Here is a 14,394-nt window from a genome sequence, read left to right as displayed (position 1 = left end):
AGTACGAAGTCGCTGTTCTCGGCCGAGACTCCAGCGCCCATCTGTCTTAACACCTTGGCCGATGCGTCGGTTTCCCATCTCTTGTGGAGAGTTTTCGCCTCGGCGATGGTCTTCCATGAGGGAGTAAAGGGACGAACTTTGTCCACAAGGTAGCTGTTCTCGCGACTTATCCACATTGCTTGTTACCTTGGCATATGCGTGCCATGTCCAGTTCTGGTGGACAATTTTGGCCTTGGTGATGGTCTTTCTCGAGGGAGTAAGGAGTCGAAGATTGTCCACAAGGTTCTCGCATACGTTACCATCTCATGTGCCAACACTGTTCTCTCAATTGGGCTCTGGGTACTTGCAACGCCTTGTAGTTCCCCAAATTTTCATGTGGTAGTGGAGGAATTGTGCCATGTATTTGCGGAGATCGACGTAGACTGATGACAACGTGAATCAGATGCTATTTGCAGCATCATGCTACTTGCATTTGTGGACATCGTCTTGATACATTTAGCGTGTGAAGTCGAGTTTTGTCTTCACTTGGCTCCGGCTAAATTATTAAGCGGTGTGCAGATCTCGGCGGGGTCCGATCACCTAGCCACGAGAAGAAAAATATTGGGCAAGATACATATAAACCTCGACACAACATACTTCACTCCTAAACATATCACATCATCCGCCACCATGTCCGAAGTCGAGAAAGTCTACGTGAGCATGATCGCAGACCGCATATCCCATTCGTAACACAACAGCTAACGTCGCGCAGGTTACGTACAACCATGTATGTAGCATCAGAATTGTCACATGAAAGATAGTTTGGAGGAACTCGAGATCTTCTTTCGCACGGCATGCACGAGCTAACAAAGTGTTCTATTGCAGGTGCACAAGCTTTGTCAGAATGCTGCTCCTCGCATCCTTGCGGACTTCAAGCCCAGTCTGATCATTGCGATTGGAGGTGGTGGATATGTACCGGCGCGCATTCTCCGTTCGTTCCTCAAGGAAGGTCCGGGCAACCCAAACGTTCCCATTCAGGCCATCGGCCTCTCCCTCTACGAATCTCTCGGTGGCGACGAGGTGGAGAAGCCCGGCACCAAAGGTTAGGCTGGTTCCCTGTCAATGCCTCCAAGGTCCTGCTAATCAAAGCGTGACCCAGTAACTCGGACTCAATGGCTCGATCTCAGCAGCTTGGAGATGTCAAACCTCATCGGCCGCAACGTGCTTATCGTTGACGAGGTGGATGATACCCGGACAACTCTCGAGTACGCGGTGAAGGAGCTGCAGAAGGACGTCGAGACTGCAGCGAAGCAGCTGGGCCGAACCAGTGAGAGCACAAAATTCTCCATTTTCGTGCTACACAACAAAGACAAGAAGAAGCGCGGCACTCTGCCAAGTGACATGATGGAGGAGAACCGCTATCTAGCCGCGCTGACCACCCAAGACGTGTGGATCTGCTATCCTTGTATGTTCTTCAAGGAATCTGGACTTGATAAGTGCTGACATAATTTTAGGGGAGGCTACCGACATCGATGAGCATGACCGCTTGGCCGCCCAGCAGAAGGTTGCGGACGAGGGCATTGGTGCCAACACCGTGCCGTGAGGCGCGGAGTGCCCGATGAACACATTTGAGTACAGATGTCACTTGTTGGTATGACCCAACGGCGAGGCTGTATGGTTCGGTTCTTCTTTCACCCCAACAATTAGATTCAAAGGTACAGAAGAACGATGCAGACGGTTGGTTCCTCGGTGCGATGGGCCTGAGACTTGAGTGAAAGCCGTTCTGCGAAACCCGGCATTGGAGGATGGGCAGGCGTTGGAATTCACCTGGATGGCGTGTTCGTTCCTTAGATCATGCAGTGGGATCATTCCCACGAAGGGTGCTCTAGCAGCATATTGATGCACAATGCATCGTCTCACTGCGCGCGTACGATGGGTATCATCACAGAAAGCCTAGCACGAGGTCTGATTTCTCGAACTTCCACTATATTCAGATCCTTGGATCTCTCCCTCACCTCGCCGCTCCTTGATCTCATCGTCGGACTGGGTCATGATGGACAACTCCGCGTCGACGGCAAGTCTGTCGATGAATTCAAATATTAGAGTTAGGGTTGGGGTAGCATCAACTTCGTTGAGCGGGTTGTCGGGTTGTCACATCTTTAATGTATACTCGAGGTAATGCGCAGTATTTTATGTGGATATTTTGGCAGGTGTCAAACGTATTTTATTCCATGGTATTCTTTCGGAGTGGACGTTACTCTTGTTGAACAAAACCTACAGATACTCTTCCTGACATGCTCAACCCGACGCTGTCCTCGAACTACTTAGCAAGCAACATCTGCCAATCATCAGACTAGTCATTTCAGCTCGTTCGTGGTATGTGCATCTCGCTTGACTGTCTCGTCTTTAGGGCATTGCTCTAAACATTACTCGCTATCCGCGACACAACTCGATCTCAACACAGCCTGCCCAACAATGCTTGCCATTGGCGAGCGACCACACCTTCTGAACAATCCCAACGCCAACCATCAGTTTTCTGAACACCAGAGCATCCCGCCATCATCCTTCCATTCGTAGAACATTTCCCACCCATCCTGGTTCTTCAGCACKGTCAACAGTCTTCTTCCTAAGTTTCTCCACACCCTCCTTCTCCTCATCATTGACAAAGATAGCTCCCAACATCCAGACCACGCTCTTACAACCGGGAGAGCTCGAATGAACCTTGATCGACAGCCTGGAGCTCAGTCGATACTCTGGGGTTCTGCTGGCCTCGATCCTGAAAGCCTGCAGCACGTGGCCCAGCTTGACGCCATCCCTATTCGTCACCTTTACAGTTCTGCACCCATCAGCGCGGCGGAAGCGCCTGCCGGGTTCCTTGGTTGCGTGGAAGTAGAAGGCGAACTGAACCACACTAACGGGCGGCTGCGTCACATACATCTATTCATTGTTAGCTACTGCATCATATCTGGCAGAGGAACGACAAACCTCGTGGACAACCGAATGACGCTTAGCCAGGTCCGGAGAAGCTGTGAAGTACAGGTTCTCGCAAGACATAGCACGGATCTTGAGCGGACCTCTGAGTTTGGCGTCGTGCGCAAACAGAAGTGGGTTGACGGTTGAAGGACGCGACAAGGCTTGAGAATGGATCCACTCCTCGCCCAGGCGCTCCCTGTCACCTGACTCATATGGTATGAGCTCGAGAGATTTCCGATCCAGACTCCAGAGACACTTGCTGAGCTCTGGGTCCAGGAAGAGTTTGGTACGAAGCGGCTTTGACTGCGTGATGAGCAATTCCCAAGTCTTGCTGACTCTGCGAACCTCGAGCAATTGCGACATGGGAAGCTCGATGAGAATAGCTTCGAGCAGCTCGTAGGTAGCAAGGACTGCTGTAGTCGAATGCCTGGTGCTGATGGCGCGTGTTACCATGCCGTGAGAGCGTGGAACTTCGCATTGTCTCTTCGCAGGTTGGGCGTGCGGTGTGATGCATCGAATCGGCATTGATTTGTCCGATGGAACAATACAAAGTTTCTGTAGGGGAGTGAGTAAGTCTTGATTGTCGGCACTGCTGAACAAGAACCCACCTTTGCATGGATGTCTCTCTCCAACCCATCGCCAGCAGCACGCTTGATGATAGCCATTTTGATGCTATCAGTGAGCGATACAGGACGCAGGGAGACATTTTGGTCGGTACAAAAGAGAAATGGTCATTAGGTGGCAGTCCATGTGAATGCACTGAGGGACCCGGTGAAGCATGGTGCTTCTCCCGCAACCTCACCTGAAGATAAGAACATGTCTCATTGTTGGTCCGAGCCTAAGGCTGACGTAGCGAWCTGGTCCAGTGACTGGAAACTTCACCCATTCACTTACTCGAGGCGCATGTTTTTAGCCCATTTGGGTGAAGCGCGTAAGAAAGATCCGGGTGGAGATGTGAGTGAAGAGAGAGCAGTGTTGAGCAGGCAACAGCATTTGTTGACAGGCCTTGCCAAGTTTTCGCGTATTTGAGTGTTGCGAGGACAGCGTTGTTGAGAATCAAGTTGCGCATTGTAGTATTTCATCAATCCTCAACCATCATCACTAGCCTGCCACGTCATTTCATCAATACCTTTCACCCAAACGTCCGTATCGATCAGTGAACCGTATATGCAAGCATCGTTTTTCTCAAGTGCAAGCATCTTCAATGTCTCACTCCTGCGATACCAAGACCCACAGGCGCAGGCTCCTGGATGTCATCCGCCCTCGGACGCTTGGCAGGACGTTCGTCAACCCTGTCAACATTGGCCTTCCGCACAGCCCCAAATAGCTTTGTTTGTTTCAATGGTCTCTCTGGGTTCGACTGAAGCATACCACTTCCCTTGAAGCTATCACGCTTGGCTTGCTCCTTGGTGGGACGCAGCATTTGTGTCGCAGCCCGAGAAGCGAACGATTCCCCGACGTCATCCTCTGGCTCGATGATGTCGGTCTCTGCCTCACTGTCATCTTCGTTATCCGAAGCAGAGACAGTCCCATCAGATTGTGGGCCTTCCTCGTGTGGGACTGGTAGAGACTGGTGATTGTAGATGTCGGGGGTACGCAGAGCACCGGGGATGCGAGGCATAGGCGCGGTCGCTGGCATTCTCGCTGGAGCTTGCCGGCCGTGTGGTGTGTGGTAAGATGGAGGAGGCATTCTATGTGGTGTGGATGGCAGGCTTGACATGCTGTGAATGTTTCTCTGATGCCCCTTTCTGCCAGGCGGACCAGCACGAGCAGACTCCTGGCTGGCAATTTCCGAGGCTTGGAGTAGGGCTTCAAACCGCTGGGGTTGCTGGTGTGATCTTGCCGGACCACGGTGAGGGGTGTTGTACGCGGAACGAGGCGTTGCATCCATCTGGACCGGCGCTTGGACTCTGCGGAGTTTGTGCATGTGCTCTCTACTTTCCCTGATACGCTCACGCATCAGAGTGACTTTGTCACTCAAGCTTGCGATCTCGGTCTCCTGATGCTCAATGATCCTGTTCTGTCTCCGACATTCCGCATCGAGACCTTGGTTCGCTTCTCCGAGCAGCTGGATCTCACGGCACATGCGATGGTACAACTCCTTCTCAATGGGCATGAATCCCGCTTGTGTAGTCGACGAGACTGGAGTCGCCACGGTCTTGGTATGTTCGGCATGATATAGCACCTCGTTCTCGGATTGAGCCATGCGCGCTTCCACAGCCAAGCGCTCGATTGCTGCCGCACTTTCTTGAGCTAGCATCTGGTATTGTAGTTTATGGTGTGCTGCAGACATGTTTGCCTCGCGACATGAGGTTTGAAGTTCCGCAATCTTGGCTTTGAGCTGTTCCGAAGAAGCATGCTCCAGCCCGGATATGCCGCTGCTCATGCGACTGCTCTGCGACTGCCCTGCCAGCTCGATCGTCGGCGGAGGTGTCGAGATATGGGATGCAGCCGGAGTCGGCGTGCGCGTCTTTACATGGCTCGAAGATGATGGCAGCTGCGTTGAAGGTGGTGGAGTCATGCTGCTGAGCGGTTTCGATGCGCCGGCAGGTAGCGGCACATGCGACAGTTCCGGTGTGGTTGGACCGGACGTTACTGGTGGAACCATGAGGCCACGAGTGCTGTCTTGGGAGAACGAGGAGTCCATGTTCCGTCAAATCCACGATCGTCGTCCCAACGATCAAGCAGGATTTATGGTTTGCGTTTTGATATTCGAATGTCTCCGTCCGATGGGAAGGGTGCGCTGTGGGTACGAGGTGGTTCGCGCGACCGTTGCTGTCGATTTGCAGCAATGGTATGATATTGTGCGTATGCAGCCARGAGTTGCTCGAGGGCGCAGYGATAGCGATGGCTGGTATATCAGGACGGGCGCAAACTGGAAGCAACCTCGAATGTCCGTGGCTTGCAAGYGAAGTGTCGGGAGGGGCTGGGATCGACAGAACGTTGTCACCGGCAACTGGCAAGCGAGCCGCTGCGGCCCCACAAGACCCTTGCGGACCACTTGGCCATCCCTGAACACCTTCCATTGACACTTCAGATGACTCTGGAAGATGCAAAGTGTTGTTATGCCGGAAAGTTAATCGAGTAGCAGAGCGATAAGCCGGCACCGGAGAGAGAGTGAGCAGAAGACGGAGAGAAGAGCACATTCGCATCCGATTGGCAAGCWTGGATTCGACCAGGTCAACAGGACTCCCACTTCCACGTGCATCATCAAAGTTGCCACGGACTGGATTGCCAGCACCACCCCAGAGATCCATTCGAGGACCCAGTCCCATCAAGGAGATCAATGCAGTCCCGCGTCTGCAGAAGCGTGCATCGGCGAGTTCTCTGGTCCGTCCGTCTCAGATAACGGCAACGTCGACACTGACAAGGGAGTCCACTGCTGGGCCTGCAGTGCCGAAGCGGGTTGCTCCATCGACGAACTTCCCAGCTGGCACGCGGTCTGGTGCCAGGACGTTGGTTCCACCTTCACGGGCCAAGTCACAGCAGCGTTTACCATCGTTCTCTACTAAGCCAGTCGCAACCGAGGATGAAGAGAACCATGACCAGCTGAGCTCTCTGGATAGCTTTAGATCCAGCTCACGTCAAGGATTTGAAGACGATCCAGAGGAAGATCCAGAGGACTATGCCGTGCCCGAGCCTATCCACGTGCGGAAGACATCCCGACCGTCGCTGTCTGACAGAACAATCGAGAGCCTACAATCAGTACCCTCAACACCCAAAGACCGTCGACGATCCAGCTTTTTCAATCCAGTAGAGAGTCCCATGGGACCTCCGCCACGGCCGGGATCTAGTCTGAGCCGCGCTGGAAGCAGTAATGGCAGCAGACCTGTGACGAGTGACGGCTCCTTTGCAAACTTGTTGAGCAGTCCCGCGATTCCGACAAGAAACATATCTGCCAGTGCGAGGCCCGCAGCGCGGACAACGGGCAGAACTGCTAGCATCAGCTCTACTGCTTCGAGTCAACGCAGCGTGAGTAGCGGCCTCTCTAGTAGATTGCAAGAAGCCAAGACATCTACTCCGCAGCGCGCTGGTCCACCGGCGAAGCCGGCTCTCGCTAGACCAACTCCTGTAAAAAGTCTCAAGCCGCTTGCAGGCAGTCTCAAACCACYAGGAAGTGCCATCAAACCGCCTGGTAGCCATATCAAGCCAGTAGGGAACACCATGAAGCCGCCCACCACTGGCATCAAACCGCCTGTCAGCAAAATCGGCACATCTGGCACGCCGCGTTCACTCAAACCCCCCGGGCTTGGCAACGCATTTGCACCGAAACCCGTGACAAAGCCTGTAGCGAGGCCTGTAACGAAGCCTGCTGCGAAGCCTCCCGCAAGACAACCCATCGAAATCGCTGTTAACAGTGTTGTYGATGATGCCGTCCATACGCCTACAGATGTATCCGAGATCGCATCAGAACCGAAGCGCCTTGTGTCTAACTCGTCTGCTGCACTACGCCAACAGATTGCTGCGGCCAAAGCGGCGGCGCGAAAGACACAAGCACCGAAGCACGACTCACCCCAGGGATTCTCAACAGCGAATTCAGCGTCTTTCGATATGGACGTGCATGCCGACCCGTTCAATCAGGCGCCAAAGGACGACAAGCACATATTGCGAAACAGAATAAACATTGCACGCATGGATGGCAAGCTCAACATCGCGGCAATGAATCTCAAAGCCGTACCCGAAGAAGTTCTCAAGATGTACGATTCTGCATCCATGATTGAGAGTAATGTCAATTGGGCGGAGGTCGTTGATCTTACGAAATTCATCGCTGCCGACAACGAAATCGAAGAGTTTGACGACGCAGTGTTCCCAGACCGGACCTCGAATGAGTTGGCGGCAGATGATTCGGCGGAGGGGAACCAGTTCGGAGGGCTCGAATATCTCGACCTACACGGCAATTCGCTACACACACTGCCTATGGGGCTGAGGCAGCTGGGGAGATTGACAAGCTTGAACGTTTYTCACAACAAGCTAGACAACGCCGCATTTGATGTCATCGCTCAGATACGCTCATTGAAGGAACTTCGGCTTGGACACAATAACATCAGCGGCAATCTGCCGACCGCTGTATGCGAATTGCCAAGTCTGGAAGTCTTAGATCTGCAGTCCAATCGCCTGCTGGGATTACCAGAAGCTTTGCGCGAACTTGTGGGACTGAGAGTGCTGAATGTATCGGGCAATCAACTCACAGCACTACCAATGGAGGCACTACAACACATACCTCTCATAGAACTTGATGCCAGCAGCAATGCTCTGATCGGCTCGTTGTTTCCGCTCGGTGGCGTAGATGGGCATCCGACACTTCAAACTCTTTCTGTGGCGAATAATTCCATCGCCGCGTTGACCTTCTCGGAGACACTGGCTCTTCCTCGACTGCGGAGTCTGAATCTAACAAATAACCACATGACTGTTCTACCGTCAGTCGCGAGCTGGACAGACCTCATAACTCTTGCTTGCGGAGACAACAAGATTACAGACCTTCCGCACGGATTCACCTCGTTACGCAAACTACGCAATGTCAACTTTAATAGCAATGACATTCGTCTTCTCAACCCCGAAATCTGCAGAATGGATGGCCTCGAGTCATTTGTACTCACGGCGAACCCATTGCGAGAGAAAAAGTTCCTGACCATGAGCGCCGCGGATATCAAGCGAGATCTGAAAGCAAGACTCGCGCCAGATCCGGAAGATACGGACTCAGAATGCCCCGGAAGTCCAGTTACAGTGGWCGGCGCAGAGGAGCCGCCATCTATTTGGACACTCAAGGGCAACGGTTTACTTGACTTGGCAGCGCAAGGATTGTGCGACGAAGATCTGGTCAATATTCTTGGAACGTTCCTGAACAACAATGATGTCAGACAGGTCCATTTGCAGTACAACAAGCTCACCTGCATCCCTCCGGGACTATTTCTGGGCGCGAATCTTCGATCTATCGACCTGTCGGGAAACACAATGAGCGCATACTACCTCTCAGATGATATGGACCTCCCGTCTCTACAGGAGCTGAACATCAGCAAGTGTGGAATCCGGTCTTTCGAGCCCCTGGTGCGCTTCATGCACGCCCCGAAACTCCAAGTGCTCAACGTCAACGTCAAYCGCTTGTCGGGAGATCTGCCTGCTCTTCGAAGCACGTACCCCATGCTATCGACGTTATTTGCGACGGACAACAAGTTCACCTCAATCAGCTTTGATGCTTTGCAGGGCATGAATACCGTCAATCTTTCCAGCAATGACATCCAACAGCTACCAGCTGAGGTCGGTCTCTTGTGGGATGAGGGTCTGCGGAACTTCGAGGTAGCCTCAAATGCGTTCCGCGTACCAAACTACCGTATTCTCGACAAGGGGACAGAAGCAACGCTTAGATGGCTCAGGGATCGGCTGCCCGCTGAACATGCTAGTCAAGGTGCTGGACACGACGAGCTGAGTTGAGGTTAGAAAGAAGTGTTTGGCTGATATTGGTGATGTTTCTACACGCGATGRGTTTATACTCTCTGACAGTGCTACGCAATGCGAAAAGTGCTACTAAATTCTGTCGAGTCGGAGTGCTTTTCGAAACTACCTTTGGTGTGCTCAACATGCAGGTCCTCTATGTCTTTTTGCGTTCAGACGCGCCACACGGCTTGGCATCATCACGTCCTTGAAGTCTACACCATATTGACTCTAATTAGTCGCGTGACACCCCAGTGGACGATCCCCATCCCATAGCGAATATGTCGTGACAACAGATCCAACGTCGCAGGTACTGGTGGCCAAGTGACTGGTGTAGGAAGTGACGGGCCTAGGAACTGCGCAGGAAAATTTTGCAGTGGCAACGCCTAGCATACCGCCTATTGGAGCTGCAGTGCATCCCTGTGGACAATCATTGGCGTCTGAAACTGTGGAGTCCGGACAGCTGGCGACGATGGTCGCTGATGGCATGGGTATGGCAGTTGCTTTCATGTATTCGTAAACGGTAGCTGGGGCCCTGGCTTCGAGGGGGGAGGCCAGTGTCAGGGAGGCGTGGAGGTGGAGCATTGTCGCTATGATGGTCCATACGATAATGTACATGATTCAACCGTAGAAGTAGGGACGGACTTGTTGAGGCTTTGTTGTAATCTTGGTCAGAGAGCGAACTAAAGCATGTGGCTGATGAACATACCAGGTCTGGACGAGCTACTTTATTGCAGTGCAATTGAATTTTGAGATGCGTGCATGCCACAGGCAATTACTGGGCGCAACGAGAGAATCTTATATCATTCACGACACCTGTTCGTGACATCGGCACTGCTGATGACTGATCCAATAAATTTATGACCGGAACATAGGACAGGGGAAGTCATCCTWCTCAGCTGCAGTGTATCGGTCGACCCTATCGGGTCCCCACGCGAATGGACTTTTCGCCGCAGCACGAATACCAATTCCTCGTAGGTGATAGTTCGTAGTCAGACGACGCGCGTATGTACGATATTCACGCTTGAATGTCAAAGCCTCGTTGAAAGAACCAGGCTTGCGTCTCAGAGATGGCAACCGAGTGGATTCCAGGTTGCATTCCAATATGAACTGCACTCGGTCACTGTCTTCCAAGTCTCTGGTAGTATTCTAGAAGGACACTGCAGAGAACGGATATGTAGGCCGTGAGGTTGTAGAAGAGGTCGTACCGGGCGTACGCGTCTGCTCGTGCTTGCATGTCATGTGCAACGATTTCAGGCCATCGTGCCTGAGTGAGCGTACCAATGCAGTCTGAAAGGTCCACAAGCAGGAGAGAAGATGTGGCTGAGCAATCTCGGGCTCATATTACGCTCACATCTGTTGCGATCACCCATGTTGCAGGTGCGTAGGCACTACCTCTTGTTTGTGGCGCTCGCGTCCCACGGGACTCAACTTTCAATCAAGAGGGAAATTCAAGGGAAAGTCACAGCGCTGGTTAAGATCGGTTGATGCTGGCAAGCCGCTGCCGGGAGAGGTGAGATTTTGCGAGAACAAGGACTCATATCCCAACGCAAAACCTAAGATCCTGTGCCTCCGAGTCGGCCGGTCACAGGATGGATGCCTCGCAATAGAGTCCATGCCTAGAAAGGCAAGATAGGTAGACTGGCTGTTCTTCGAGAAGACCACAGAACGCATGTCTAATCCAACCTGAAAGACGTTCAGCTCCCGACAGAAGATTCGGTATGTCCGGGACAGGATCAGATGGTGTCTCGGAGTTATCTGCAGAAAGTGTTCCCCAATTAAGCTACCAAGATAGCCTCGTCGTCATGCGGCAGAATGCAGTGAGCATACTATACTGCATAAGCAAGCATTCAGGGCGAAGCTTACTGCATGAGCTTCGCGGGGCTTATGTTTCGAAACCCCTGAACAGTGTTACCATGTACACATTGGCGGAGACAATGGTGCTCCCAACACCTAGGTTATCGTAGTGCATTTTCTGCCCGCCGACCTTGACTCTCTCTGCCTTTAATTTTGCAGCCGACCCAACAGTTGCCCTCGTCAATCGGGATTGGAATTCTTATCAGCGCGAGGTTTAGGTGCTGGACGAAGGGCGAGGCTGCCAAACATCGTGCTCTCTCGTCTCTTTCCTGATAGGAGAAAGRGAAGGGAAGTGCTTCAGACTTGGACTCAGAATATCACAAGAGGGAGCAGAACCTACTAACAAGATGATGAGTCGCACTGATWAGGTCATGTTGAGACAAGCATTAGTCTATTAATGGACTTGGCAAATTGCCCGCTTTGCCGTGCGCACCGCATGCCATTTTCGAAGCATCATCAGCGGCGTAAAGCTGTCCTGCAGGCTTTCCGGGCAGAAGTGAGCGTAACCCTGATGGCACACTGTTTCAGATGGGGCCCTGACGCAAACGACACTCGCTGCGCATGAGCGGAGGCTTCGCGTGTAGGAATGTCGATATCAAACCCACAAAAGGAATGCCTCTACACTGCCTTCGGCTTGATCTTCTGTGTGACCTTGTCTTGAGTCCCCGCAGCCTTGACCAATGTTATGAACTCTCCACTGCGACCAGCAAGTCTGCTCTTGAAGTGCGCCACCAGCTTTTTGATCTCGATTCCGTCCGGCGGGATTGCATCCTTGACCTCTTGCAGTGTCGGGAAGTCCAACTTGCTCGCAGAAAGTGGACTACGCGCGGACGGTGATGCAGCGCGTGAGCCCACCTGAGAACCCGAGGATGGTGAGCCGGGCGCGCTGTTCTTGAACTTGAGCTTTGGACGGCCGGCTCGAGAGGTGTCAGTGTCACTACCAGAGCCTGAGCCGCCTGCGGCGGTACGAGAAAGCTTGGCCTTGACAGCATCGGCTGGGAGTATGTCAGTAATTTTCTAGCGGTAAGCAGCAGGCTGCACGACTTACGGGACGTCGATCGGCCACTCCCTGAGGCCAGTCTGGACAATGCGCTTCCGTTGGTAACCTTTGCTCTCTTACGACTGGACTCGTTCCCACTAAGATCCGAATCGTCGCCAGGTCGCTTGGAGCCCAACCGGTCTCGTTTCTCAGATCGGCCACTGGGAGTGTTGTTTCCCATCGTAGAAGCGCCAGACTTATCGCTATTGATCTGACTGGATTTGCGAGCCTCTTCCTCCTTCTTGCGCTCCTCTGCAGCCTTCTCCGCCTCCTCATCGGAGTCGACAGAGTCGCTCGAGCTTGCGTAAGGGTCCGAGTCTGAATCGGATCCGTACTGATACTGGTGTTCCTTCTTCCTGAGCTGCTTCCGCAGGCGTTTGCTCTTCTTCCTCTCCTCGCGCTCCGCGATTTGCTTCTTCCGCTCTTCCTCCTCTACATCCACATCCTCATTCTTGACGCCTGTACCGCCCAGACCGGCTTCCCTCATTTCCAGGTAAATTCGCTTGGCGATATCGTCTCCGTCTTCAGCGTCGTCGCCTTGGAAGAGCATTCCCTCATCATCGTCCTGGAATTCGTCCTGCAGATCCAGATCAAGCATGTCCCGATCGGCTTCAAATTCACCATTTCCGTCCTCACGCTTCACCTCATCTTCATCGCGTGGGCGGGACTTGAATGCCTGGACCTTCATTTGCTGTTGTTCTCTCCGAACGACCTCGTTCTCAAGTTGAGTGCCCATTGCCCACCTGGGTAGCGTAAACTTCTTGTTCATGTGCTTCTCCACTTCCTCCGAGTCCATGGTGTTGACTTTGTTCGTCTGAATAAACCGGTACCATTTTTCAACAGGGACCATTCTGAATCCTCCATCGTCAACGGTGAGTAATGTGCTGTGCTCGGAAAGCGCCTGCTCATAGCTGCCAATCCAAATGTTCTTGCCTTCAAAGTCTTCAAGGTGCCAGGGCCGAGCCTCTTCGTAGCGCAGCTGCATTCGCTTTTGACGCGCGGGATCGCTGTTATCACGGCCTTCCTCTGCCTTCTTCGACATCTTCTTCTTGGTAGATTTCGTAGTCTCGCCTCCCGTTGGTGCAATCAATTTCTGGTTCTCCTCACGCTCTGCTTGGCGTTCAGCGCGCCTTGCAGTCATTTGCTCGCGCTCCTTGTCGTCCATCCCCGAAGCAAGATCCTCGGCATCTGCAGTCTCCATCTTGTCACGCGCATAGCGCCTGTGAAGACGCAGTGGCCGCACGAATTGATTCTCATCGTATGGATCAACAGCCGCGCTTTGATCGTCGACAGCTTTGCTATGCAGCTTGGCCGCATGATACCGCATGCCTTGATCGATTATATGCTTGTTGACGAATATAGGATACTCCGCGTAGCTGCCGTACTCGTCGGTGTTGGGTGGATACTGGTTTGCGTCATTCGCKGCTCCATTGCTAGACTGCTGAGGAGCCTGTTGAGTAGTTTTTGAGCGTGCAGCGATAGTCGGGACAGGTTGGCGCTGGGTTGGGTTGGCGACCTTCGCGACAGGCTTCTTCTTGTTGTGGAACACGCTGACTGGCGCCTTCTTCCTCTTGATCGTTTTGGGTGGCCCGCCAGTTGGTGTAGCGGAACTGGGCCCTGACGGGACCTGCGCAGGGGATGCACTCATCGTATCGAGAGGTGAGTCGACCAGGCAGGAGCACAGCTGATGCGAGAAGAGCAATTCGAGGCGTGTGACGTGCTGCACCCTTAGCAATCGTTCGAATTAGTYCGAGTGATATTCGAAACGTAGACTTTCTGGTGGCGCGATTGTCGAGGATGTTTGCGGCCACGCGTGGAAGGTGTTGTCTTTGTCTCTGCCAGAAAGAGAGGAGCCCGAAGTTAGACACACGCGAGGGCGGGTGGATCGCGCTAGAGCCGGAGTCCGGTCCGGCACGACATTCCCCACTTGAGGGTGATCGCTCTTCAACTTTCATCAGCTTCTACTTCCCTCGCTCACAGTCAGTTCTGCGAAGGTTTGATTGTTACTGTGAACAGAGGAGAGTCGCACATTGGAGAAGGCGGCGAGTGTGATCAAGATTGGCGGCGAGATGGAATAGCATCCGGCGCAAATTCCCTTACCAAGACTGGCCGTCATT

At 53.0% G+C, this 14,394-nt stretch overlaps 6 protein-coding genes; 2 read left to right on the top strand and 4 right to left on the bottom strand.

Annotated features, from left to right (window-relative positions):
• Positions 1-669: 669 nt before the first annotated feature.
• Positions 670-1,582, top strand: RCC_01778 (probable phosphoribosyltransferases; the record flags this gene model as incomplete). XM_023767064.1 has 5 exons in its annotated part: positions 670-693; positions 752-766; positions 865-1,081; positions 1,139-1,444; positions 1,494-1,582. 5 exons carry the CDS (start codon positions 670-672, stop codon positions 1,580-1,582), a joined length of 651 nt encoding a protein of 216 aa, XP_023622832.1.
• Positions 1,583-2,538: 956 nt separating this feature from the next.
• On the bottom strand, positions 2,539-3,405 carry RCC_01777 (uncharacterized protein; the record flags this gene model as incomplete). XM_023767063.1 has 2 exons in its annotated part: positions 2,539-2,916; positions 2,965-3,405. 2 exons carry the CDS (start codon positions 3,403-3,405, stop codon positions 2,539-2,541), a joined length of 819 nt encoding a protein of 272 aa, XP_023622831.1.
• A 748-nt stretch (positions 3,406-4,153) lies between these two features.
• On the bottom strand, positions 4,154-5,599 carry RCC_01776 (uncharacterized protein; the record flags this gene model as incomplete). The annotated part of the gene is made up of 1 exon (XM_023767062.1): positions 4,154-5,599. One exon carries the CDS (start codon positions 5,597-5,599, stop codon positions 4,154-4,156), a length of 1,446 nt encoding a protein of 481 aa, XP_023622830.1.
• A 1,118-nt stretch (positions 5,600-6,717) lies between these two features.
• RCC_01775 (uncharacterized protein) lies at positions 6,718-9,381 on the top strand (the record flags this gene model as incomplete). The annotated part of the gene is made up of 1 exon (XM_023767061.1): positions 6,718-9,381. One exon carries the CDS (start codon positions 6,718-6,720, stop codon positions 9,379-9,381), a length of 2,664 nt encoding a protein of 887 aa, XP_023622829.1.
• A 231-nt stretch (positions 9,382-9,612) lies between these two features.
• On the bottom strand, positions 9,613-9,966 carry RCC_01774 (uncharacterized protein; the record flags this gene model as incomplete). Its single annotated transcript, XM_023767060.1, has 1 exon — positions 9,613-9,966. One exon carries the CDS (start codon positions 9,964-9,966, stop codon positions 9,613-9,615), a length of 354 nt encoding a protein of 117 aa, XP_023622828.1.
• A 1,890-nt stretch (positions 9,967-11,856) lies between these two features.
• RCC_01773 (uncharacterized protein) lies at positions 11,857-13,925 on the bottom strand (the record flags this gene model as incomplete). XM_023767059.1 has 2 exons in its annotated part: positions 11,857-12,233; positions 12,287-13,925. 2 exons carry the CDS (start codon positions 13,923-13,925, stop codon positions 11,857-11,859), a joined length of 2,016 nt encoding a protein of 671 aa, XP_023622827.1.
• Between the last annotated feature and the right edge of the window lie 469 nt (positions 13,926-14,394).

This window comes from Ramularia collo-cygni, assembly GCF_900074925.1.
Source record: "Ramularia collo-cygni strain URUG2 genome assembly, contig: RCC_scaffold02, whole genome shotgun sequence".
NCBI classification, from domain to species: Eukaryota; Fungi; Ascomycota; class Dothideomycetes; order Mycosphaerellales; family Mycosphaerellaceae; genus Ramularia; species Ramularia collo-cygni.
The sequence above is the reverse complement of the archived record's forward strand: the minus strand, read 5'-3'. Positions and strand labels throughout refer to the sequence as shown.